The sequence below is a fragment of the Marmota monax genome, unplaced genomic scaffold, assembly GCF_021218885.2.
Source record: "Marmota monax isolate L192 unplaced genomic scaffold, Marmota_monax_Labrador192_F-V1.1 WCK01_AAM20220418_F8-fsc00062, whole genome shotgun sequence".
Lineage (NCBI taxonomy): Eukaryota > Metazoa > Chordata > Mammalia > Rodentia > Sciuridae > Marmota > Marmota monax.
The window spans coordinates 5,307,017-5,335,011 of NW_026695221.1; the positions used below are offsets into that span (position 1 = coordinate 5,307,017).

At 46.1% G+C, this 27,995-nt stretch overlaps 1 protein-coding gene across 1 annotated transcript; it reads right to left on the bottom strand.

The window, feature by feature from the left end:
• Adamts15 (ADAM metallopeptidase with thrombospondin type 1 motif 15) lies at positions 1–26,784 on the bottom strand. The gene is made up of 8 exons (XM_046432799.2): positions 25,456–26,784; positions 13,610–13,742; positions 12,952–13,119; positions 12,430–12,713; positions 6,801–6,978; positions 5,747–5,928; positions 5,469–5,644; positions 1–3,551 (listed from the first exon to the last, which is right to left on the bottom strand). Exons 1-8 carry the CDS (start codon positions 26,410–26,412, stop codon positions 2,777–2,779), a joined length of 2,853 nt encoding a protein of 950 aa, XP_046288755.1. The 5' UTR covers positions 26,413–26,784; the 3' UTR covers positions 1–2,776.
• Positions 26,785–27,995: the final 1,211 nt, after the last annotated feature.

Here is a 27,995-nt window from a genome sequence, read left to right on the forward strand (position 1 = left end):
ACGGGTTTTAAATACTATGACTTTATTAGGAGCAGGCTGTTGTCACCTCAGCAGCCAGCTCTCTTGTATACACAGTATACACGCCCAGCCAGTGCCCAGGTTCTCCCATCCTTCCTCAGTACAGGGAATGCGAAAGAACCCAGCGCGGTGGGGGCTCTATCAGTGACAGTATTTAGTGTCTTCAGGAGCTGACTCCCAGGCTTGGGGCACTCAGGACCCTCAAACTGTCCTCAGCTCCTTCCAGCCCCCCTCTCTAGAATGACAAGGTCCAGAAAAGGGTGTTTGGTTCAAACTCGTCCAATCAGTGCACATGATGGGCAAGGTAAGCTAGGGAATCCTGAGCCCAAAGTCCCACTGAGGAAGTTGCTGGAGCCCCCAGAATGTTCCTCTTCTTCCATAGGCATGAGAAAGCACCCTAATGTTTTATTCCATCACCAGAAACCTAATGCTTGAGTCTCGGCTCTACTCAGCCCTGGAGAACATGGTTGGAGTGAGGAAGTGTTCAAAGACAAAACAAATTCCCCAAGTTGTCTTGGTCATACTTCTTTGGAAAAAGAAAAGAAAAAACAAACAAACAGACACCATGACAGAAAAGATCATGGAGAGCTGGCTTGCGTCAGGAACAAGAGTGGTTATCCATCCTTGAAATGACTTGTAAAACAGCTAACGGCAAACACTGCTCTGCAAAGGGGCAGTCTCCCCCGTGACAGCACCTCCCTTCCCACCCTCCCTCTTTCTGCACAGCCCCCTGACCACCCTCTCCTCACAACAGAGAGAATGCCCTAAGCACAGGGTGCAGCGCTGTCGTCAGCTGGCAAAGCTCCCTTCTGACTAGGCCCTAGAGCCCCGGGGGGCCTTTTGCCTCTGCAACTTCACAGTGCTCACTGGTACAAGGAGGGGGATTCCTCCTCGCTCCATCCTCCCCCTCAGAGAGCTGCATGCCTTCCACCCCCTGCAGGAGTTCTATGCAATGTCTCCAATCTGGGACAGGATTAGACCATCATAAAGGTTAGGCTGGTCAGCTGATTGGTTTATGGATTTTTGACTATTTGGGAACACCACATAAAAGAACTGAACCTGTCTCCCCAAGAAGATGCAAGTTTTGATCTTACCTCATGAAGTTCTCCACTGAGGACCTAGACTAATTACCTATATTCCAAAGCAGAATATCTACCCCCTTTTCTCACTGAGGCATCTGCTTAGCCAAAAGATCTCTAACCTCAAAATATCTTCCCACATGGAGCTACAGAAAAACGCCTTGGTTTCTACACCTCTGACACATCTATAAGACAGACAGGTCTCTAGCAGTTCCCACTAGTGACTGCCAAGGGCCCCTGGGTCTCATGGATTCTTGGTGTCTCCTGAAACCAGCTCCCAAGGAATTTAAAGAGAGAGACACCACCACCACCCTGGTCTTCCTATCTGGAAGCCCAGCAGGTGGCCACTCATCACGCATTCATCTTTGTGACTGGGCAGATCAGTCTGTAAAGATGACAGCTGGGTGTGGTGGGAGCACCAATCACCTCTGTCCCTGGGGAGGGACAGGGTGGGTTCCCAGAGAGCATAATCTGAGGTAGCAAACAATGAATCCCATTTCCCAACTGGAGAGGCAAAGGCCTGGAGATGCAACATAATGTGCCCATGGCAGACAGCAGGCGCTATCAGGAAGAAGAGTAACTTGCAGGCATGTGAATGTTCAGGGCCTGGCCCTCCTGGTCATGTCCCACTAGTTGCTCAGTGGGCAAAGAACTGTGGTCACTTTGTAGTTTCTGAAACAATGTAGAACTATAGCGTCAACCATATTATATATCCACCTCATTAGGAAAAACTCATTAGACCTGGAGCCTCCTTCACCATTCTAAGGTAATATCCCCCCAAAGCCAGGCCAGCGCTCAGCACTCACCCACCTCGGCTCCAATGACAGTAAAACCCTCTAGATCTCTCCTCACATTCCCTACTTCAGCTACAGAATCTATCACCCCTTTAAAGTGTCAGCCTCTTTTTGCAATGGTCACTTTCCTCTTGACAAAAATGGCAGGCTTCCTGTGGACTTCCTCCCCGTGCCTGCAGAGTCTCAGAGGGCACCTTGGTGGCAGCCCTTCTGTTAGTCTAATGTCCTGGACATCTGGGGGAGAGGAGGCTGACTCTTTCAGGGAGGGCCAAAACGAAGATTTAAGAAACCTCCAGACTCCCTATATACATCTGTCTCTTTTCAAATGCAGGGGCTCAGGCTCCAGTTATTCCCAATCTCACTCTCCCTTCAACTACCACCCAACCCAGGCAGTGTTTATTGTTCAATCCATGTCAGTTAGAAAAGGAAAAAGGGCCATAAGCACCGTGAAAACCCTGCCTTTTTCAGAGATGGCTCAGAGTCCCTGGGGCCACCTGAGGGTGCCAAGCTGCTGGGCCACGGCTCTTCCAGCAGCCTGTGGCCTCCCTTATGGAGGCCAAGGTCCCTGAAGTTCTGCCTGGGAGGTGCCCATCCTCCAGGTCCCTTGGAAACTGGGCCTCAGCACCTTCTGCCCAGTACCTACACCCCACAGCCTCTCCCAGCAACCAGGTCCCCGAGGAGCGGAACATGAGGTAGACTGTGCATTAGTTGGCTACCCCCTGCCCAGTCCAGGGAGGAGGGAACCGCTCACCCCAACCCATGGTCCTTGTCCTGGATGCGAGTGACATCTTGGCACAGGTCCCTGGCTGCCGTCCTCTACTCCAGCCAGCCAGAACACCAGCACCACAGTGGGGCAGAGAATGGAGGGGAGAAAAGAACAGTCTCTCAGCAGGGCCTCAAGATGCAGAAATCCAGTTCCTGGGGCTTGCGTCGCAGATTGCACTGGTCCCGGGCCAGCAACTGGCCTCCATGGCCCACACACTTGAGTGGACGTCTCTTAAATCCACTCCCACAGCTCTTGGAACAGGGTGACCAAGTCCCAAGCTCCCAGGTTGGGCAAGGCTCCCCACAGGCTCGTGTCTCCACTGGCCGATGGGCTGCATCACAGGCAGATGCCCCACGCTGCCCTGGGGAGCTCCGACAGTCCACAGCCCGCTTCTGCAGGCCACTTCCACAGCTCACAGAGCAAGCCCCCCAGCTGCCTGCCACCCAGCGTGCCAGGGACCGATCTTCTGGCTGTTCCACTTGATTGGAAAGGCTAAGGACGCTGTTGTGTAGCACCGAAGGGCTCCGGGGGTCCTTGGAGTGGGAAGACTTGTCCTCCCGAGGTTCTTTGGGCAGATAGAAGGAGTAGCGAACTCGAGGTGGTGTCATCTTCCCCACAGAGAGGACCTCCACAATCAGGGGCTCCAGGATAGGCCGGGAAGCCTGCAGGCTCTCCACCGCAGTGCCCGTGCCACTGTACCGCAACAGGCTGCCCTTCACCACCAGGTCCCGCTCCACAGCCGTTACCACAAAGTTCCCATTGAGCAGGTACTTGCCTTGGCTATTCTTCAGGGCCAGGTAGTTGTCATCCCCAATCAACCCCTTGTAACCACGCTGGCGGATGTCAATGCTTGAAGCACCGGCAGGGATGGCCACTACAAAATTGTAGCCATGCCTAGGGTTAAAAAAGGGGATTGTGCATTAGACAGATGCCTGGACCTAAGGACCTCATACCCCTTTAAAGTCATAATTGATCACCATTCACAAACCCCAGAGCAGGTCACAAAGATGTTGGTAGCAGATTGCAAAGGTGAGGCTGCTCAAGCACCATCCAGGTCATGATGGAAACACACCAAGTTAAAAGGTGGTACACAGATTTCTTGATTATCTGAAACTGAATAGCTGCCCATAGAGCCTCATGATCATTTTTCTTCAGTAAATTTATCTTGTGGTGAATTCTAGAGTGGGAGTGAAAGCAGAAGTTGTAGAGGTAGAGAGAACCTCATCCTTTGCTTTGCTATTGGTCTTGAATAAGTTTTTCTCAGTTTGTCTAAACCTCTGTGTCCTCACCAGTAAAATGGAGTTCATAATCTCACATACCTCATTCAACTGTAAGGAGGGATAAAGAAGCCAAAGCATGTGAAGCATGTCACACAGTGTGTGGCACAGTGAGAACCCCATAGGTATAATCTGTGATAATGAGGAGGGGGAAAAAGGAAATAAATCTGTGGTTCTCAAGTCCAAAGCTGGGAGCTCAATGCAGTGAGACTGTACTGGCCTTGGACTTGGGTATGGAAATCCAGCTGGCTCAGATACCAATTCCCTGGTAACTTTAAACAGTTCCTCAATGTTCTGATATTCACATCTATATAATAAGTGGGTTAACCTAGATGATTTCTACAGCCCCTTCTAGCTCCAGTCATCTGTGAAAGAACACTTGTCATTTAACCAAAGTACCTCTAACTCCCCATGTGGCCCCACTGCAGGTCCCTGTGAAGGACAGCCTGGATCACCTCCACCTGCAGCACCAGTGCTCCAGAGAAGGGGCTCGGTACCCTCCCTGTCATCTCCCACCTAGAAACTCAGCAGAAGATGTCATGTCCAGAGGGTCCAATCAGACTCCAGGACAGCCATCTCATCTCTCCATCATCAGTACTTGGCCTCCCAAGTTTTCAAGGGCATTTATTCTCCCTACTCTAAACTGAGATCTCAAGTGTCCTGTTCTTCCAGAACATGGGTCAGGACCTTGGAGAAATGGGAATGAAAGGAGAAAAGAGAATGTGTTTGACCTCAGAAGGCTGGGGAGCTACAGACACTAGAGTTGGGACTAGAAGAGGCCCAGAGATGATTCTTCAGCAGATCCTAGTGCACTTTTCCTAGGAAGCAGAGGTCCCTTCAGTCCCAGCCACTTGTTCACTGTCCCTTGGCAATTTATTGCCATTCTCTCCCTCATCTGACCACCAGGGCCTGGGCCTCAGGCTCAGGGAGAGGGTAGCAGCTGTCACGCTCTGTCACCTTATTATCTTTTTGAACATGTATTGAGCATTTATTCTACACCAGGTAGTACACTAACCATTTTATTTGGACTAACTCCCTTACTCCTCACAAGAGCTCATGTGAAGTACATTAGTATTATATCCACTTTACAAATAAGAACATCTAGAACTCACTGGAGTCACTTGTCTAAGATCAGGCAGAAGAGAAATGAGATTAGAATGCAGATCATAGAATGCTAGACAGAACCTAACAAAACTGACATTTCCTTAAATATCATCTGCTTTGGTGTGTTCTTGAAGATTCATCTTCCTTTGCTAAATAAATGGATGGATTGATGGATGGATGGGTAGGTGGATGCATGGATGGATGGATGGATGGATGGATGGATGGATGGATAGATGGATGGATGGATGGATGGATGGATGGTTCAGATGATTATCAGCCCTAGAAGAGAATGAGTGGCCTCCACAGTAAGAGTATGGCCAGAATCTAATATTCACCCCAACCTAAACCAAGCTTCCAATGACTGGGACAATTCCACTCACCCTCCTCCCAACTTGCTCCCTGGATACACCTTCCAGGACCCAGAACTCACATGGGCTTGGTGAAGATTCCTGTCACCCTCTTGCAACTTTTGTTGTCTCCCCCACACACTCCACATTTGTCAAACTTCTTCTTGGAGCCCAGGTTCCCATCACAGCCAGCCTTGATGCACTTGCCTTGGACACAGACTGAGGTGGAGTCAGGAGAACACAGCGTGCCATCCACCACCTGCAGCATTCCCAGAAGGGAAAGAAGAGGAAGAGGGACAGCTCAGCCTGATGTTCCCCCAAAGCCTAATCCCTGCTCTGTCTCCTGCCCCATCTTGCTCACCTTGGGTGCCAGCACATAGAAGTAGCCAGTGCCATTCGCTCGGCAGATGAGTTTGCACTTGTCCCTGGGAGACACGCCTGAGTATTTGGGCACCCATGCAATGGCCAGGGTGAGCCGGTTGGTGCTGTGGTTGTAGCCATTGAAAGCCTCACATTGCTCTTCCCGGAAGCTCTTGCCAGAGGCTGGAGAGGGAGAAATCACATGCAGGAATTTTCAGGGAAGTACCATGGGAAGTGTAAAAGAGAATATCCCTCCCTGGGATGGCTAGCATCAAGAATCTAAACAGCCCTTTCCTACCCTCAAGAGTGTGATGCTCATCACTAGAGCCACAAGCTCCCCAACTCAAAGGATAATACAGGGCACGGATAATAATGCATCCTCAAAGGAATGTGCCACCCTCTCCAGCAATCTTGCCTTGAACTCCCTTTATAACAGGTATCTTAAATATTTTTTGGATTATGAAAGCCGTCAATAGTTTATTGAAACTATCTTCACAATAATGTTATTAAGTGCATAAATTATATAAATTTACCAAGAACACCAATTATAATAATATACAACTATCAGCATATTTTGAAACATATTTGTGATATGTATGCTTCTTTGATAATGCATTAAATAACATGATTCAATAACGAATCTAATAACTGCTGTAATTTTAAAGTAGGGATGGATAAGCATAAATGGCATTTTGAGAATTCTTCAACTGAAATATCATATAAAAATAGCAATGATTTCTATTGGTGACAGTCACAGGTATTTCTATTACTTTTCAATTTGTTGCCTAAGTGAAGGAAATATCAGAATTTAGATGAAACAATTAAAAAAGAAAAGAAAAAGAAATACTCAATTTATAATTGAAGGGAATACTAAGTTTTAGATAGAAACTTCAGTAAAAATAGAGATGCAATTTTTTCCCACCAAGTTCATGGGCCCCGAATTCCTACTTGAAAGAGAGTCTTGTCAGTACTTAATTAAGAAGACATCTAGTGCCTCATTCTCTTGAGCCATTTAGCCTCCCAGTCGAAGCAGAACACTGTTGCTTCCCCCTCACCTGAGCTGGGACAGGGCTGCAGATTGCAGGATCGGTATTTCACCCTCACTCCTTCGCAGTACTTGCCCCCGTTGGCAGGGGTGGGGTTGCTGCACTGCCTCCGAGCCAGCTGCACACCCCCACCACAGGTGCGTGAGCACGATCCATATGGTTCCCATTTGGCCCAGGAGCCATCCACCTGCGAGGAAAAGCCACTTATACTCTTGCGGAGGTCCAGGTGCCACACGCAGCCCTTTAGCCTACAGAAAAGCCACCAGTGCAATCCTCAAGTTCCCATCTGGCCCCACTGAAATGAAATTCACTTTATACCATGAGGAAAAAAAACAATATGCACATGATCTGTATGCATAGCACCCACATAACACTTCAACTGATTAATTAGCAAACACCAGCTGCTCCCAGTTATGAGACATCTTGGGCCACCGAGTGAGGCAGACAAGTTTTATCATCACCTCTGCTCTCACCACAGAGTGGGCTTGAGCCACTGGCCAATATCCTTAGGTTGTACATGCTTTACCTGCAAAAATGGAGCCAATAATACTTGGGTCTGAGGTCTGACGGAAGATTTAAAGGAGGTGACAGGTATAAAAATTCCTAGCACTGGTCCTGCCTCCATGCAAGAGTTCAAAGTTTCCCCTTGTCTGTTGTTAGTGTATTTACAAGAATCTCAGCAGTTCCAGCTAACAGCCTTGCCAATAAACAACGTTGTCATAGATACTTAAATATTTTTATTCATAAATGTTCAGAGTCTTTGCCAAACCAAATTGATCTCAACCTCAATCAGGAGCTGCATTTGAGAAAGCCTCAGTATCAGCGATGCTAATATTTACATTAAGAGGACATGTAGATAAGACACTATTAAGCAATTCTAAAACTCTATTTGGCTTTGGAGTGAATTATGCATTGGGCTTTATTTGTTTGTTTGTTTGTTGTTTAGCAGGGTAGAGAGGATAGAAAATGTATAATCTTCATTCTGTTTTTCTTAGGATGATAGTAAAATGAATTTTCACCCCTGAACACACCTTTGTTGGGCAATAAAAGAAGCAGCCCAGTTGTACATCCTGGTATTAAAACTGCCACAGTTCATCCATAAGGTAACTAACCCACATAGGCCCAATCAGAATTGCTTCCATGAAACATGAGTACTTTAACTTATGTACATATTCAGTATATTTTTTGGACTATCCTCCTCTCAGATAGTTATTGGCTCATTGTTTTAATATGTCTGGGTTTTTTATTTTTTAAAAAAAAAAAAGATAAAATACTTTCTTGTACCCCTGCTTTCTCTCAAACTAGTGCTCCATTCCAATTCCCTCCTTTCACTTCCTGAGAAAGTCATTCACCTCTTTTCCTTTCCCATCTTCACTCCTCAGAGCTTTGCTTTATGGTTTTTTCCCCCATCACACCACAGAAGTTGCTCCTTCAAAAGTGAGCAATGACCATCTGAAGAATTAATAATCTGAGCCTAGACTTTATTCTCTCCAATTTTTCTTCAATACTTAACACTGTTCCTGCAACTTCTGAGCCAACGCTCTTTGTTTTTATCTGGTGTCATTTCTTCCCAGCCACTTGTACAAAAACATGTATTGTACTCCTATCATGCACCATTCATTCATTCATTGGCCAAATATTTGCCGTGTTCCTACTATATGCCTGACACCATGCACAGCAAGTCCCAACCCTCCAGGTCATCACATCCTAGTTAAGGAAACACAGATAATTAAAATAAGCCAGTACATGTAGATTGTTGGATAGGGTTAAAAGCAGGTGTGGGTTAGGGTGAGAATGATGGGGAGGACCCTGGCAAGGTGGGCTGCTCTTTATTATGAGGAGTCAGGGAAGCCTCACTCATAGAAATTTAAGGGAAATACAGGCATGAGCCATGCATATATTTCAGGCAAAGGAAACAATGCAAAGGCCTTGAGGAAAGATGTGCCTGGAGCAGAGCAATCAAGAGAAGAGAAGCCGGAGATGAAGGCAGAAATGCATGGCCATTCTGAGTCAGGTATGGAAACCCTGAGGCTTCCAAGAAGAGAAAGGGCATAACCTAACTCACATTTTTAATGGATCCCTCTGGGCACATGTTGGGGATGGTCTCTAAGGAGTAAGATCAGAAGCAGAGAGACCAGTTGGGGAGTGACTGCTATAATCCAGGCAAGAAGAGTTGATGGCTTAGACCAGGGTGGTAGCAGGGAAAGCAGTGAGAAATAGGATTCTAGATCTCTTTCAAAGACAGGGTCAATAGAAATTTCTGAGATACAGAATGTGAAGGATGCAGGAGAAAAAGGGTTTATGTGGAGCTGACAAAGCAGGTTTAGGAGATACGATCAGGAGCTCAGTTTTACAGATGCTATGTTCAAGATGCTTATCTGGTATTCAAATGGAGATGTCATGATTCAGTTATACAAGTCTGTGACTTGGGAAAGAGACATGTGCTGGAGATACAAATATAGGAGTCTCTAACCTGTGAATGGTATTTAAAGCCACAGCCTCGATTAATCACTTAAGAAACTGAGTGTGTACAGTGAAGAAGGTAAGGACTGAGCCCTGGAGCACTCCGACATTTAGAAAATGAGAATGAGGAAGAGCCAGTGAAGGAGACAGAGGAGAAAGCCAGTTAAGGGAAGAGAAGAACCCACAAGAAGCAGAGACTGCCTCACAATAAGTGGAAACTGGGTTCTCAGGGGATAAAGTGATGGGTCATGTCAGAATCTGCATCAAATCAGGGCAAGTGAGGGATGGTGAACAACACAGATGGCTATTTGGTGACCTAAGCAAGCATTATTTTAGAGGCATGGTGGGAGTGGAAGCCTGATTGAAGTGAATTCCTGAGAAATCCAGGGAGTAAAGAAGCACATTTATACAACACTTTTAAGGAAAGTTGATGTCAAGGGAGTCAGATAAACAGATTGTGATATTTGGAGAGGATGAATGGTCATAAGAAGTGTGGTTTAAGATGGAAAAGAAAAAAAAAAGGTTTGTAGCATAATAGGAATGATTCAACCCAAGAGACAGAAGAAGTGATACTGTAGGAGAGAATGGAGAAATGACAAGTGATGCCCTTGAGTACACAAGAGGGACAGTACAAAGCACAAAGGTTGGCCTTGGGTTCAGCTTGGACAGTCCCTCCACTGGAAGTGGGGAAAGATGGGAGTATGTACAGAAGCAGTCAGACAATGGATGTAGTGCCTTGGAAATTGTCTTCTGATTGCTTGATTGCTTCTTTTCCCTTAGTAAAATAGGGGAGGAAAGGTCACTGGTTGCTATGGTTTAGATGTGGTTTATCTCCCATTAATTCATGTGTTGGAATCTTGGTCCCCAGAGTGGCAGTATTAAGGAGGGGTAGGACAACTGGGAATTAATTAGGTCATTGAGGACACTACCTTCAGAAGGAATTAAGTAGCTCTTTTGGATCCTAATTAGTCCATGAGAGTAAGGTGTTATGAAAGAGTAAGCCTGCACCTCCCACACTCTGGCTTCTCTTATCTCCATGTGATCCCTCCCTCTTGCAAGCACTCCCACCATAATGCTATGTGCCATGAGGTGAAGCAACCAGGGAGGCCCCTCACCAAAACTTACATCATGTTATTGGACTTTCAGTCTCCAAAACTGTGAACTTAATAAACTTCTTCTCATTATAAATTACCCACCGTTGGGTATTTCATTATAGTAATGGGAAATGGACTACTACACCAGTACAAGTAAAAATGAGGAAGAAGTTGGTGATGGAAGGACGGACGGAAGTGTAAAGAGTGAGAGGGCGCATAAACTATAGAAATGAAATATATATATCACTCCTGGCCAGAATTATGGGAGTTTCCAGGTTGTTAATCTAAGCTGATACCAGTGAGCATAATTGTGCATCTTTTTCCAGCCATATTCACCTATGCAGGCACATCTGAGTAGGTGAGTGAGTTGGGTTCAACCAAGGTGGTGGCTAATCCAAGTAAGCATGACAGAGAGGGATGAGATAAGGGAACCAAGAGTGTATCTAAAGGAGTCGCTTTAACAATGGACCACAGAATCTCAGCTCAATAAAGAGGAGGTAAGGGCATGTGACGGAAAGATGGAAATAATGTTGTATCCATGGACAATAGGCCCATATGGAATTGAAGAATTGTTAGAGTACAAAAAAAAAGAAGTGAGTTGGGAAGATGGCTTCAATCAAATCAGGCAGTAAGAGGACTGGAGGATGATGAGATGACATGGAGATGACATGGAGGATATAGTGGATTTTGCTGATAGAAAATTCCAGAAATCATATGGAAAGATTGTGCTTACCAAACCACATTTCCTATGTCCAATATCTTCTTGACTAGTCTATTCCTCCTTTAGATTCCTCTTCCCAAGAGAAGGAGCTGGCTATGACTCACCTGTCCTCAGAATCTTCTAGTCTGAACCCTCAGCTACCCACCCACTAGCTCACTCAGTCCCAACTCCCTGCCTTGCTGCACCTCCACCTATTGGGCACTTACTCAACCCTCAAGGCTCTCTTCAAATGTCTCCTCCTCCTCAAAGTTTTTTCAGTGCCTTCTGCTTAATCTCTCACCCCTGCTTCTCCCATAACACATTTTTATACCTCTGTTGTAACTCAGAATACTTGCTTCTCCATGTCTGTATTCTAATGACATTTCTAGGTTCCTCACAAGACTATGAGCTTTCTGGGATATGGCCTACATTTTATTTCTTTTTCTGACCAGCACAGTACCTTATTCAGTTCCCTGAAGCCAGTGCATTGCTGCCTAATAAATTATTAAAGATTTAGTTAAATACATATTCCCAGGTCACAGAACAAGATTTTAAATAATGCTCTCCCACATCCATCTGAGGTGCTTGGTGAAAATATTTCCTCTTTTCACATAAAACCCTATCCCAAGTCTTTCTCCAGCTGGGAATAGGGTAGGTAAGGGACAGTCATGTTTAGGATCTGGGAGAAGGATGGACTTCTTATTCCTGCCAGGAAAAGTACAAATCCCTTTACTACACTAACTCAAGACCTAAAGAATATACAGTTTGTATTATATTCAGAGAATCTTTAGGGTTCTGTTGTTCTGATTTGATTGCTAGTCCTATTTATTATTTATCTAGGGCAGGGGGACTTTTGTTCAATTGTATTTCAGCTAAAAAAAAAATCACAACAGACCAAAGCAGAGTTCAGGATGTGTCAAGTTACTGAAGCTTGCCCAGGGCTCTGCTTCATTGCATCTCTAATCCTTGTTCATCTGTGTGGTCCCTGGCTCCCTCGCTATAGTTGATGAGGAAAGAAAGTATGGAGCCAGCGGTAAGCCACTCCTAATGTCAACTACTCAGCTCTGGGTCCAGAGCTCCTCCCACATAGGACAAGGCACAGAACACAGGGCTGACCTCAGTCCTGTCGAAGGCTGTTTCCCACGTATCTGTAAGGCTTCACCAAGTCCTCTGACCTACCATAGCTTTTTCTCTACTCTCAGAGTCAAAAAGAGGTTACAACCATAGACAGAAATGGAGACACAGTGCAGCAACGTGAGTCAGCTGTGGTCACACAGCCAATCTGTGACAGGGCAACTTCCCAGTGGAAACCAGGTAGCAGAGGTCACAGACCTCCTCCTCTCCTTTCAGGAGTTCCCAACTCATCAGCTCCAGTACTCACCCTGTATTTGTTGAGGTTGTGCCTCTCCACACAGGCCCCCTTGAGGCAGAACTTGCCGTCACCACAGCTGGTACCATCTGCCCAGGGGAAGTGGCGGGTCTGGCACACCATCTGCCCCTTGGCCTTGCCAGTGCACCACAGCTTGCTGCAGTACTGCATGTATGGACAGGGTTTTGAGCCCACGCCAAAGGCCAGCTCACACTGCTGGCTCAGGGTATAGCTGGTGCCTGGCAGGTCCTCAGGCAGGGAGATGGGCTTGCTGGGCTGGTCCAGCAGGCAGTCACCTACAGAGAGCCAAGGACATTTATCAGGACAAGCTGGGGACAGTGGGTCTTAGCTGGCCTAAGATGTAGGGAAGGAAAGAATCAAGGGGCAACTAGGATGGACCCACATCAGGGCCCAACTTCTTGGGGCTACATGACTTGGGTACAGAGGACAGTCCAGAAAGGTAGCAAGAACCACCACATGACAGCAAAGACATCCTTGCCAAGCCACCCACTCCTCTCTGCCACCTCAGCTTACCATAGCCACTGTCCAGGAAATCGGTAATGATAGCAGCACTGCAGGCTGACCAGGGGTTGGCACGGTCAATCTGGATGAGGGTCGGGGACATCATGTGGTTGGCTTGGAGCTTCCCAAACACCTCCTCACACACTTTCACATTGTCATGAGGCATATTAAACACATGACCTATGGAATGAAATGAGGATTCAGGAGGAGAGGGCTACACAGGATAGGCATGAGGGGTTGAGGGAGGAATCAGGGCAGGGGGCAGGAGAAAGCCTGTGAAATGGTTTCCAGGCTGTTCATTTGCACCTGTCAATGAATTGTTTTGCCAATGTCCTCAAGATCATAGGCTCCTGTTTTCTGTCCCCCTCTACTAGGCTGTGAGCTTGCTGAGAACAGAAGCAGGTCTCCTGGCCTTTAATATATTCTCCCCATAGTGCCTAAACGTCAGATATTCTGCAGAGGTACTCTGACTGTATAACTGGCCAACTGGGACAATAAGAAAAAAGTGAAATAAAGCCACAGCCAAGGAGATGCTAACCCTAAGAAAGGATTCCCTGAGATTTCAGAATATGAGACCAAAGACAAATGTCTGCCCACTTCACCCACACAAAGCACCCAACACAAACCCAGTACAGTCCCAGGGGGTAACTCTCCTCCCTTCCAGTCTTACCCAGCTCATGGGCAGTGGTGAAGGCTGACGGAAGCCCATCATCCTCGATGACGGAGCAACTTCTCTTGGGATCACACATGGTGCCCACATCAGCCATGCCCAGGGTGTCACAGGTAGTGGCCCCACACAGGTCCTGCCAGGTGGAAGAGAAGCAGAACCAGCCCAAAGTTAACAGTGCCAGAAGGGATATGAAGGGGGGAAAGGGCATATCCGATGAGACATTCCAACTCACCCCACCCCAGTGCTAGTCAGGCCCAGACCTTACAGCCAGGCCCTCTGTGCTAAGGAGTGGTAGGCTATTCATGGAATCAGCCCAGACTGAGGGAGGAGGCCTCAGGAAGAAAGCTCTGTGGCTCACTGAGAAGACTGTGCTCAACCACATCCACAGGGAGGTCCTACATAAGGAAATTAGGAGGTACAAAATTAAACTACAAGGGCCACTGCTTTATATAGAGATAGCTTTCCAGACCAGAAAAAAAAAAAAAAAAAATATATATATATATATATATATATATATATATATATATATATATATATATATATATATATATTGCAACTCCAACAGTCAAGTGAGGCTCTGGTCATGACTCCCTGAAGCAGGTAGGGGTGGAAGGCAACCACATGCCCCATCCAGAGCCAGCTTTGGTCCTTGCTGAGTGACTCCTTTGGACAACTATGAATTAAGCTCATATTCTCAAACTGTTACCAGTGAAGGAGCTGCTCATGCCAGAGATTTATCTTCCCTGGACTGGGAGGAAGCAGGGTAAGGTGGGAAAGAGCTACCACCTACATACAGAATGTCTACCGAAGCTAAAGGAACCATGGGATTAAGGGCTGTTGGGAAGAAAAGACAAATAAATCATCACCTAAGCAGGAAGTTCCCTCTTTTTATACTGAAGCTTAACTTGCTGCAGAAACTAGGGCTTTCCCCACTTTTATGTATAATTATAATGTACCAACTTTAAAAAAAAATAAACAGAAGAAAAACCAATAGAGTAGAGGAAGGGGATCAGGAGGAGGGAGGAGAGAAGAGAAAGAGGAAGTACTGGGGAATTAAATGGAGCAAATTATGTTATATGCATATTTGGATATGTCACAATAAACCCTGCTAGAATATATAGAATATATAACTATAGTGCACTAACAAAAATATAATTTATTAAAAAAAGAAAAGAAACTAGGGCTTCCAGCAGCACATCTTGGTAGGAAGTATTTCCCGGGGGGATGCTGAAGGGCAAAATGGGGCTCCTGGAGTGGATAATTCAAGGAACACACCGAGCACTATAGGTCAGTGATGCAATCTAGAGGCCTTAAGAACCCAGGAGTTGGAAATAGGGTAAGACCCTCATGTCCATTCTGTTCCCCTTGAAAAGACATGTATTGAATCCGTGACATGGGCATACTCTTTATCACATGGCTGCCTGGAATATGTAGGGCATTCTATCATGTGAAGGAAAAATAACATGCATTCAATCCTCACAACAGTGCCAGGAGGCAAAGAGGTTATTATACTTCTTTGGCAAAGTAGGAATTGAGGCTCGTGATCATAGCTAATCATGTCCATGATTTACTAACTGATGACACCATGCATGCAATTTATATGCATGACCTGGTCTAATCCTCACAACATTCCACTGAAATAATGACTGATTATCACAGACCAAGAAACTGAAGCTCAGAGAGGCTCATGTCACAGAGCAGAAACATGCACTGAGTACAGAAGTTCCTCAAAAGACTGGGAATGGAAGTACCAAATGATCCAGCTATTCCACCCCTCAATATTTATTCTAAAGAATTAAAGTCAGCATACTACAATGATAAAAGCATACCCATGTTTATAGTAGCACAAGTCACAATAGCCAAATTATGGGATCTGCCTAGGTATCCAGCAACAGATGAATGGATAAGAAAAATGTGGCATTTTATATATAATGAAGTTCTATTGAGCCATAAAGAAGAACAAACTTATGTCATTTACAGGATGTGGATGCAACTTGAGAGTGTTAAGTGAAATAACCAAACTCAAGAAGTCAATGGGCTTTCCTCTTATAATTTACAAGCTAAAAAGAAAAATAAAAAAAGGAAAAAGGGGGAAGCTCATGAAAATACAAGGGAAACCAATAGGGTAGAGGCAGAGGGCCAGGGAAAGAGAGGAAGGGAAAGAAAGGGGGGATTATTGAGGAATAAAATTGACCAAATTATGTTTGTGCATGTAGGAATATGGAACAATGAATCCCACTATTGTGTATAATTACAATGCAATAATAAAAAAAGAAATAAAATTAAAAGGTCACATTTAATTCATTTTTTAAAATGCACTGAAGGTCCAGATGACTGGGAACTCATTAGCCTTTCCACCACATCACAGTTAATTGCTCAGCACTCCCGAGCATTAGCATTAGCTCAGGAGAAAGAGCTGTGTCATTCTCCTTTGGGAGCCAAGCGGGTTGGTTACATGAGCACACACACACAGTGTGGTTCTCAATTTTGTTCCTCTTGGGGGCTGTGTGTCTGTATGAGTGTGTATGTATGTGTGTGTATGCGCATGCCAGCTTGCACTCCTGCATATATATGCTGACCTGGGGGAGGTGGGGCAGCTGCAGAGTTAGCAGGGCATGGGAGGAAAAGTGGTCATAGTACAGAAAATCAGCAAAATTTAATCCAAAGCACTCAGAAGTTTATCACCTGAGCAGTCAAACTTGGCTTCCCACCGTCAGGTGATAGTCACACCTCCTAATGAGTTAACAGTTCTTCTGGCCAAAGCTCCACGAGGGTGACCAGCCTGAACCCAGTGTGTGCCAGAGTCAGCGACGGGCACCGTGCATGCCCTACCTTTGTTCAACTGCCCTTGTTTGCACAGTGCACTTCTTCCACTTCCAGGAACCCCACAGTGGACCTCAAATTCCCTTCCTTTCCTAATCCCCTTCTTCTCTTCAAAGATCCACTCTCCCAAAAGTTCTTTCCCCCCAGCGCTCTAATCCTGGAATACAATCAATGTCAAACTTGAGAAGTTTACCAGAGTAGCAGATTATGGAATGTGCTCAGGATCACAGACCAGCTGTGAAGGAAGGGAACAAGGAAAATGAGGAAGGAAAGGATGAAGACTTCACATGCCATGGCATAGTGAAGAAGGAAGAGAGTAGAAACAGGGCCATATGTCCCCACATACTAGAGCACGGGATCCCATTGTGCAAAGGTGGTCATCTCTGGATATTCTAGTGTGGTCATTTGAGCCTATAGCAGAGTTTATGACAGGTGCATCTGTGGCTTCTGGGCCACACTGCACACTCACCACTGGCTTCATGCAAGACAGAGAGCACAGGAATAAGAGCCAAGAAGCCTGGATTCCAGTCCTAGCTCCATAATTAAGTAGACTTTGGCCAAGTCTCCTCAGGGCCTCAGTTTCCAACTCTGAAGAAGGGTCAGTCTTCCATTAGAACTCACAGTGATCGGTGCCTTAGGTCTCTTCTCCTTCTCCCATTCTACAGTACTAGGTCCCTTTTGACCAGGTAGGCTATAAAAGGAACACACAGAATGATGTACTTTTACAATGGAAAGAACAATAAGGAGCCTCTTGTCTTCTGACCCATGTCAGAGTGGAAATCACTAACTCACAGAAAAGTGACAGTCGCTCCTGTCCCTGCTAGCAAGAAGAGTGCTAGCCCCTCATCCTGCTCCTCAGAAATAGCAGGCCAGAGAGAGAGAGTCCACACGGCCCTGCAGCCTGCCTCCACTGGTAGGAAGTCCTTAAAGCCAAAGTGTCCTCGCTCTCATGGAGGGCGGATTCTCTCTGAAGCAAAAACATGCAGCTGCAGGCCCTTCCCAGCCAGGAGCAACCTGTTCTTTCCATCAAGAAATCTGGGTTTTGCTGGATCAAACAAGAGTAACAGGAAAAGAGCCAAAAAAGTTCCTGTGGGTAAGAACATAGCAGAGAGCAGCTGTCAGGTAGTAATGGGTGTTTTCATGGTGGGAAGATGCACTGTTGGGGTCAGAAGATCTGCCTGTCCCTCTTTCCCCAGTCAGGGATGCAAATGAAGAACTGCTCAGCCCTAGTTCTTTGAACGCCCACAGGCTCTTGTACAGGGGCCCAGTTGTGCCTCATTTATGGCAATGAATGCCTCCACCCTTCTGGAATGAACTCTGAGGCACTCAAATTGCCTCAGCCTCTTCAGCTAGAGAACTGGTCTCCAAAAAATAGAAACTCTTCTGGTTCCTCCTGCCTGGAGGGTATAGGATATAGGCATTTCCCAGTCCAGCCCCTGTAATTTTTCTTATAGTCACAGCTCTTTTCCAAAAGACCCAAAAATCAACTTGGGCAAAAACCTAAACCTCCTGAACTATTCTTTCCTAACTGAATAATTTAGATTAGAGTCACAACTTAAATAAATAAGGATAACAATTTGCAGCAGGGTCAATCCCTATTTACCAATGTTGCTCTCTATACACCCCCTCTACAACTCCTCCCAACTCCCTTCAGGCCTCCTTCTCACATCCACTGTTTCCCATGTGTGTCCTGAGATGTTCAAAGTTTTCAGAGACATGGAGAGACACATTATAAAATCAAGCACATTAATTTTTTTAATGTGGCAGAAAATATATACATTCCATGTAATCTACTTCCTGCTGGATACAGGAAGTCAGGGCCACATTACAGCATCTAAGTATTATACTCACAGAACTTCAGAACTACATTCTCATTTTGCAGATGAAGAAACTGAGTCTCAAAGAGTTGATATCACAGGCCCAAGGCCTCGAAGCTATTAAGTGAAGAATGGGGTCTTGAATCCACACCTAAGCCAAACTAGCAACGGTTATTTGCTCTAAGTCTTACTTCACTTGTCAGGATACCATAATTACTGGTGAAAGAACCCTTGCTAGTATTAACAGTGACCCTTTAACTTGTTTCACATATGAATTTCTGCTACTTTTTGCTGTGTTTTCTTGTTCAGCCCAAGACCCATTTGTTTATAATCCCCAAGGTTGGAAAGGTTTCACTTTTCTAGAAAAATTAAATCTAGGAATTCAGTTCCTGGGCAATGTAACTCAGGCCGCCCGGTGTAGAAGAAGAAGATAGTATAGTCTAGAAGGTCATTTGCTTCTATTAGCAGAATAGGTTTCACTGGCACACAAAACCCTCCAGATGTACAAAATGGTATTATTGCAAGAGCCTGAAGTAAATAAAACAACAAGAATTACCTCAATGAGTAAGAAGAAGCAGCCAAAGCTTGCAGGAAGAATAAATTTTCTCTGGAAAGTACCACTTAAAGAAAAAGTACTTACCCCAAGTGAAGTAAACCAATCCCAAAAAAAACAAAGGCCAAATGTCCTCTCTGATAAATGGATGCTGATCCATAATGGGGGGACCTGGGGAAAATGGAGGATGGGGTGGGGAAGGGGGATGGAGTGTAGGAAAGACTTTGGAATGAGATGGACATCATTACCCTAGGTACATGTATAACTGCACATGGTGCAACACTACATTGTATACAACCATAGAAATGGAAAGTTGTGCTGCAATTGTGTACAATGAATCAAAATTCATTCTGCTGTCATATATATCTAATTAAAATAAATTTTTAAAAAATAAAAGAAAGAGTACCTACCAAATGTAAGGATGTTGGCTAACATTTATTGAGTTGCTACTTTGTGCTAGGCAGTGCTCCAAACATTTTACCTGAATTAGCTCATTTAATCTGCATAATAGCATTAGGGGGAGGTGCCATTATTAGGTCCCATTTTATAAAAAAGACAGATAAGGTAATTAGCTCTGTATACAGGGAGTCTCAGTTTAGACAGAGAAGATGGAGGCTCAGTGAGGGTTGAAATCTGGGCAATATAGCCTAGGGGCTGAGCTCTAGCCAGGACTCCTGCTTCTTCTGGTGTGCATTGATCCAAGAATGAAGGGGCTAAGGAATCTCAAGACAGAAAGACTGCCCATCTCATAGTGCCCCTCCCCAGAGCTCAAGCTTGTGCTGGAACAAGACAGGGGAGTCCTGGGTAGAGAAAAGCAGCAGGATTAAGGGCAAGCGCACTCTGCCACTGCTGCTATGGTGCTGGTTGAGCAAGCTCCTGGCTCCTTGCCCCATATCTGCATTAACACACTGACCGCATCCGTGCTGTGCACCCTGTCTGCTGACTCCAGGGTAGATTCAACATGTTCCTCTCTGGGGCCCTGCCTTTCCCCAAGACAAAACCCAATGGCTAGGAGCCAAGAAGAAATGCCAGAAGAACCAAAGACTCCTTCTCCCAACCCTGCAGCCTGACAGCCTGAAAGCTGGATTAATGAGCCCCAGGCAGGGACACAAACCACCTAGGCACCCACAACCATAGGCAGGTCCTTGCACTCTTGCCTACATAATTCTTCCATGTACACTTACTGCTCCATGAGATACAGGGATCTGTGTAAGGTCTACAGAAACATAAAAAGGTCCCTGCCTTAAATCAGCAGATTGGCAAATGCTGGCAGTCATAGTTTAGACACAGAGGAATATGCAATCAGATAAGTGTGGTGTATACTTGCAAGGGCAATGAGACAGAATGCTTTAAATCAGGGCTATCCCAAAATTACATTCTGGCAAGAGACCTGAAGGTAATAATTCAACAACAAGAAACATATCCTGAGCAACTAGCAGTGATAATAATAGCTGCCATCATTGGGTGTCTATTCTGGACTACTCAGTAATTCATCCTCGAAAGAGCCCCATGAGTTAGGTGGCGTGTCATCATCGTCTGCCTCATTCTAAGGACAAGGAAAGTGAAGTTCAAACAGCTGACTCATTCAATGTCCATTGCTAGGAAGTTCAAATGCAGAGACTCAAAAAGCTCTCCCTGACTCCAAGCCTGAGATCTTCCCACTGCACCAATGACCAAATCAAGGTGACAAGACAAGACAGGGGGGGGAGTGCCAAGAAAGGGAGGGAAAGACAAACAAACAACCACAGAGAAGTTCAAAGGAAGGTGGAGAACAAGACCTAAGAAGAAAATCTCACTTGACTTTTTAATTGAACCAGCAGTTTACAAAGAAAGAAAGAAGCCAGGCAAGGTGGCATGTTCTTGTAGTCCCTGCTACTCAGGTGGCTGAGGAAGGATAACCCTCGAGTCTAGGGACTTGAGTCTGATCTGGACAACTCCAAAAAAAAAAAGATTCCCTCCAACTCTTCTTATCTTCTGCTGTTAATATAAGGCTTACTTATTTGGTGTAGGGAAAGGATGAAGACAGTACTCACCCTACAAGACGGGAATAATCATATTCTACTCATTCCTCTCTTTTTCCCTTTCTCTCTCCCTCCCAGGAGTGATGGTGCATTTCCATGAATGCCCAAGAATGACAAATTATTAAATACCAAATCTTCAGAGGGACCTCTCTTCTAATATCTTCCAAGGCCTGACTTTTAAAAAATCCTGATGAAATCATGATTTTTTTTTCCATTTCAATTCCCAGTACTTCTTCTTTACCTCCCCTCCTTCCTCTACTGACTCCCTTCCTCCACTCTACTGGTCTTCATTCTACTTATTTGTTTATTTTTAATCGGTTTATTATAGTTATACATGAAAATGAAATTCGTTGTGATGTATCCAAACATGAACATAGCATAATTTGGTCAACTTCATTCCCCAGTTGTTCCCCTCTCCTTAACACCTTCTTCTCCCTTGGTCCCTGATTCTTCTCTACTGATCTTTTATTTCCACATGATCCCCTTTTTTACTCCTTTTTTCTCTCTAGCTTTCATGTATGAGGGAAATTTGGGCCTTGACTTTCTGAGTCTGGCTTGATTCACTAATCATGATGTTCTCCAGTTCCATACATTTACCAACAACACAATCCACAAAAGCCAAGTTTTGGAAGCAGCCTAGGTACCCATCAACAGAATGGATAAAGAAAATGAGTTATATATACACAATGGTTTTCTATTCAACCATAAAGAAAAATTAAATGTGTCATTTGCTGGATTCTTCTTTATCATCCTGCAAACCATCATTTTAGTACTCGTATTTTTTAATCTGAATTTTAAATGCCCCACCCTATTGCATGTGCCTTATTTTAAAAAGCACTGTTGGGCTGGGGTTGTGGCTCAGTGGTAGAGTTCTTATAGCACATGTGAGGCACTATGTTCAAATCTCAGCACTGTATATAAATAAATGAATAAAATAAAGGTCCATCAACAGCTGAAAAATTTTTTTTTAAAAAAAAGAAAGCTCTGACCTCTATTTTATATGAGGTTTCAGAATGCTATTCTGCTCTGCACCGTATAGAACATCCCTCTATAACACATTGGGATTTCTCAAGGCCAACACAAGATCCGTTCCAAGCTTGAGATTGTGAGGGGACTAGTCAGAGTATGAATGAAGAAACTCAGAGGAAAAGCCCTCATGATAATCTCAAAAGAGAAAGAAGGAAAGGTAAGCATAACAGAAAAAAAAAGAAATGACTGTAAGCAGGCAGAAAAACCATAAATTGCAAATCATTTTCAAAAATAAATGAAAATGACAGCCATAAAGATGAATGAAATTATGTCATTTGCAGGAAAACGGATGGAACTTGAGAGCATTATGTTAAGCAAAATAAGCCAAAATCAGAAGGCCAAAGTTCATTTGTTTTCTTTCTTATGTGGAAGCTGAAAAGGAAAAGAAGGGATGGGTGGCTCTCATGAAAATCAAAGAGGAGATCAGTAGAATAGAGAAAAGAGAATGGGGGAAAAGGAAGGGAAAGGAGAAATACTGAGAAATTATACTGGCTAAATTATATGGTTATATTGTATATGTACAAATATGCAACAACAAATCTCACTATATGTTTAATTTTAACATACCAATATAATTTTTAAAAAGAAAAAGTATTTTAAAATTTTAAATGGAAATGAAATCATCTCAAAAAAGGAAATGTCACAAATTATAGTAAAATGGATATAGAAGAGATTAGAGGGTATCCTACAACATAGAAAACAAGCTTCCTCCCAATTCCCACAACCTCCCAGTTTTGTTGCTTTTCCTGCAGCCTAGCCCCTTGAAGAGTATCCTTAGCTCATGGGTAGGAAAATGTCCCCCCATGCAGCTTCCCACAGGGAAGGCTCCATTCTCTGTCCTGGCACTTAGCACACCCTATTGTAATTAGCTGCCTCATGCCACACATTTAATTCCTGGGGGTCCTAGGCCACACCTTATTAATATGCGTGGCTCCACAACCCAGGGTAGTATCTGCTATTTGCAGATGCTCAATCAGTACTAAGAGAATGCACAAATAAATGAATGGAAACCATTATACCACAAAGGATTACCAAAATAGCAGAGCAATTGAACCTAAAGATAGAGAAGTCTCAATAGTAAATACCTGGCACCTGCTGCAGGGTATAACAAGAAGCCAAAGAAACTTCTCCTCACAGAAACAAATGAGAAAGACTCTGGCTCTAATTCTCGGCAGATCCTCGTCCCAGTCCTGGGCTGACCTCATCCCGTTGTTATGAGCCTGGAAGCTGACTGCTTTGCAAAATCAGAAGTGAGGCCTTTCTCCATGAACTTTCTCTGAATCTTTACTCCTCAAATTGTCAAAATGCTTGTTGAATGATCAGTGTACTCTCCCTTCCAGACAGTTAAGGATCCTGGAAGGAACCACATCTGCCTTAGTCTAGAAAGAGCAGCTGTATGCTCATGTTCTCATCCAATACTGTACCTATCCCTGGGGAATTCAAGAATGAGAAGTTGCTAAGACTCTGAGAATGCAGCAGGCCCTAAAGTCTGTGCTGGAGAGGAGGTGGGGAAAGATGTTTACCCAAAGCATAACACACATACCTTGATAATGGACCTGCCAACACAGTCTCCCTGCTCTCTGGCTTTGCCCTCTAGACGCCTAAGGGGAAAACAGCTTCCAAAAGTCACATGTTGCACATCACTGCTTCTGACCCAAGTGGTCATGCATCTTGTACCCATTATGCACAGACAACATAGCCCCCTGGGGGTCTGGCACACCACTGGAAAACAGAAGCTGTCATGCTGTTTGATAGCTTCTTCTTCAAAAGGCTCGATTCTTCTGATGGCATGGCCCAGATTCCCAGCAGGACTTCTCTTCCTGGGGCTGGTTCCAAAAGTCAGCTTTAATCACTAAGAGGAGATTGAGGTCTATTAATTTAGAGGCTGTGAGTGACCTCCACAGTGGCATCCTGGATAGTGGATGGGGCAACAGATGCTTTCCCCATTAAGATAGCCTGTTCTTGGCCTTTGCTTTATTTCCTCCCAAAAATCTGACTGCAGAACTGGTCTGTGTGCAGAAGCCAAAGCCATCTCCTTTGCAGTTTCCCCATGACTCAGGCAGTACTTGCAGGGGCTGGGCAGTGGCAGCTCAACAGACCTCAGTTGGAAGAATGAGCACAAGGAAACAAGACTCCAGGCCAAAGACCTCCCTAGAGAAACCAGGTGGTGGGAGGAGAAGAAGGCTGGGAAAGTAGGAAGTTCATCTCCAGGAAGGGCCTAGCTCTGCCAAATGGGTTACTGTGGAAGACTCCAGCTCCAGCCCGTGGGCGCCAGACCAGCTTTGAGTGGCCATTTGGAAACAGTAAAGAGCAAGAGCCCCAGAGGTAACCAAGGATTCTGTGCCATCGCCAGAATGCTGTGGTTATGACAATGACAAAACAAGAGCGAGGCACAGATTCAAGTTACAGCCCCCAAAATCAGAAGATGCAGGTCATTTGGTTGGCCCTTTTCCTCCCAGCCTCCTGTATTTAAGAAATTTCAATAATCCCAAAACTTTACAGTGCCCAAGCATGTCAACGCCTATGAATCTAAATGTTCACAGATTCATAGCTTCTTTGAGATAGAATATCAGGTAAAGACCTGAAAAAGGCAGAGCTGCTTTCCTGGTCTGGGTCCATATTTCTAATCCCAATACTCAGTATCTTTCCAACCCTACAGCTGGAGTCCCTTGACTAAGCTCATATCACTTCCACTGCAAAAAGGCAGAAGCTGTTAGAGTCCTGCACTCAAGTGCAGTCCTAGGAATTTTAGTGAGTTCTGAAGCTGAGTACCTGAGCGATCCTTTCTGCTCTGCTCCACAGCATCCAGCTGGGCAAATGGGTCACCCTCTGCTAATAAGCCGTTTTCCCAGCTCAGCTCCAAGTGAAACTCCAAGTGAAACACTCCCAGCCTCAAACAAGTGCCCTACTAAAATGCCTGCTCAGAATGAACTGCAAGCCCTCAACAAGGTCCAGCAGAGAAGGATATGGAAGAAGCAGCAATGAAGAAGGGATGCTCCTGGCACTACCTACTTGAGTCAGACCTTTTTCTGCAACCCATAAAATAAGCCAGTGATGCCCTTCGTCCCAATCCAGGTTTTCCTGGCCCAGGACAGAGACAGGATAACATGTTACCCGCGAGAAATGTAGCAGACGCTGACCTTGGATCATCTTCCAGTTCTACAGCCAGGGAAAGGAACCCTCTGAGGTGGTGTCGGAGAGAACTTAGATGCCCTATACAAGACTGGTGGGCTTTCCCGCCCTCTCCAGTGCCATCCTCAAAGCGCCTCCTATCGGCTTTGAAAACAAACTGCGGCTCCGGGGCGGCAACTTCCTGGGTTCCAGCCCCTCAGCGATTGATCCGGGAGACGCTGATTGGCCGCGTCAGGCCAACACCTTCGGAAAAAGCAGGCTTTCCTCCAACCGCCCTGAAGCACGAGAGGAGGACCTCTGCAGAGCCTAGGAGAGGGCTCTTCCTGGAAGTTTCAAAGTTGGAGTCGGAAGAGATAAACGGAATTCAAATTTGGGGGTACTGCACAGCACAAAGGGGATTTGGAGAGCTAAAGGCGGTAACCCTAAGAGAATAGGGCTAACTGGTTCCAAAGAGGTGACAGATTGACTCACCTGCCTGGTGAAGAGGATGGCGGTATCCCAGTACTCGGGGTGCTTGTCGCTTACTTTGTTCAGCTTCTTCTGCCAGGCGCAGAAGTTGCGCAGAGTCAGGGCTGCATTGCCGGTGACCTTGGGCCCGGTGTCACGGTCTCCAAGAAGCAGCACCTTGACTACAACGATGTTGATGGGGTTCAGAATGCTGGGATGGCGGTAGAGTCGCGCCGCGGTGGCCAGCAGCGTCATCAGATAATGCTCCAAGTCCGCGCCGTGGAACTTGACCATTGACTCGTCCGCCACAACCAGCGTCTCCACGTAGCGTGGGATAGACACGAAGCGCTTGGCGCGCCCGGACCTGCGCGGGCTGTGACTCTCCCCCAAGCCTGTCCACCGCGGCTTGTAAGGGTCCAAGGCCCGAAGGATGGCGGGGTTCCAGCCCGATGCCACCCCACAGCGAGAGGTGGGGTCTCCGGAAAGCCCGCCGGGGGCACTCCGACGCTGGAGAAGGTGTGCGCCCTGGCTGTTGCGCTGCGCCGCCGGCGCGCTGGCATTGGGCAGCGGGCTAATGACATACTCGGCCCCTCGGTAGCCGAAGGCTCCACGTAGCCCCCCGCACAGGCTAACAGCGGCAAACGAATCTGGTTCGGCGTTCACATTCCCGGAGTAGAAGCAGCGTCGCAGGTCTAGAGAGCTGCCGGTGAGCCCCTGGAGGGGGACGCCCAGATACTCAGTGGCGAACGAGGGAGCCAGAAACTGAGCATCCGGCGTCAGGTGTAGATAAAAGTCCTCCTGAAATGCTGTGATCTGAAAAATCAGTCCCTGCTCCCCGGAGTCCTCGGGGCCCGGCCGGTAGTAGTGGCGGCCGTTGATGTCCGGGTCCAGTCGGATGGGAACGACCACCTCCCGTTCTGGCTCGGAGCTGCCAGCAGGTCGCCCGGCGAAAACCAAGGTTAAGATGCCCAGCAAAAGCATGGCGCCTAGCAGCACACAGACGTACTCTAGAAAGGGGCTCGGCCCGACTTCCCCGCAGCCTGCACGGTCTCTTTGCAGCCTACACACCAAAACCACCAACGCTTCGGGACAGCCAGCAGCTCCCTGAAAGGAGAGCCAACCAAGGCAGGGAGACTCCTCCCAGAACAGCTAGGGTGCACCCGGCAGCCTGCGCCTCCTACCTGTGCCTTCCAGCAAAGAGCGCCCTGGGAGCTTAAGTACAATCGCTGTCAAGTGCAAGGACGAAAATTTGCAGCGGAGAACTGGCGGGAGGTGTCGGGCTGCTTCTCGCAACAGCAGCCACTCGCAGCGCAGCGAACCAGGCTTTGGGCGAGCCTATTAAAGGCCCCCTCCTCTCTGGACTGCCCAGTCAGCGCCCCTCCCCTCTCAACCCTCCCAGCCTCCCAGAGCTCGCAGCCCCGGGCCTCCAGGGGCCACCGAAGAACTCGGTCCCGCCTCCAGAGCCGAGAGCCATTTGGCGGGGAGGGAGTGGCGTTTAGCTGAGGCGGAGGCGTGGGCTGGCCAGGGAAACCAGTGCTGGTGTCTCGATTCGCATTTTGCCCTAGGTTATACCCCGTGCCAGTAACATCAGTTACTTCTGTCGCTGGTGGACATCTGTGCATCCTCCAATTTTAGCCTTTATAAACCTCAAGGCAGCTGGGTTTAGGAATTAAGAATGAAGACACCACTGACCTCTCTCCCAGACCCACCTCATTCCTTCTGTTTGCAAAGTCCCTGCTGTTTCTTAATTACAGAGTACCCTGAAAGACCCAGAATCCCCTTACCCGCTACACACACCCCTATAAATATCCTATTGTCAGAAGAGCAACTTCCAAGAAACAAGGAGAGCCCCTGTGGAACCCAGAGCTTCCCAGGCCCAAGGTCTGCCCTGGGGGCAGTGGTGTGCTGAATAGCTAGTACAGACCACTAAATGTTCAGGCATTTTTCTAGTCAGCTGTTAAACATGGTCATTATTAATAAAATACATAAACTTGCAATTAAATAATTTATATTTTAAAGCAAAATTGATAAATACCCCAAACCCATCACTTCCTAGTCATTTGATTATTGTCTATGGTCTTGAGCCACCCTTCCCCTAAGATTTCACAGCTCCCAGAAAAGATAACAGAGGGAGGTGGAAATAAATGGAGACACTAAATGGCCAGCTATTCTGCATCTCCCCATTCAGGAACATCACACTTGAAATTCATACTGTTGTGTAGCAAATGCTTCCAATCAAAATTGAAGAGGAGAGATTGAGGTCTTGGTAAACATTAATTAGCACCCCTGTTTGCAGAGAGGATATAGAGAGCAGTTGCTGGGGCTGCAGGGACAAGAGAAAGGGTGTCTTCCTGCCAGGGAAGGGCTCAGGGTTTGATGGACAGTAGAAAAACCAGGCAGTTCATCCTCCATAAGATTGTCCCATTTGATCCTTGACCAAGTGATAGGGCACCGGAGTGGGAAGTCAAGTATGTAACAGGTTGAGAATACACAACAGTGCCATAAATTCCCATCTAGTTTGTAGAAGACCATTAATGGCTCAAGAGCCCAAGTTTCTCCTTACC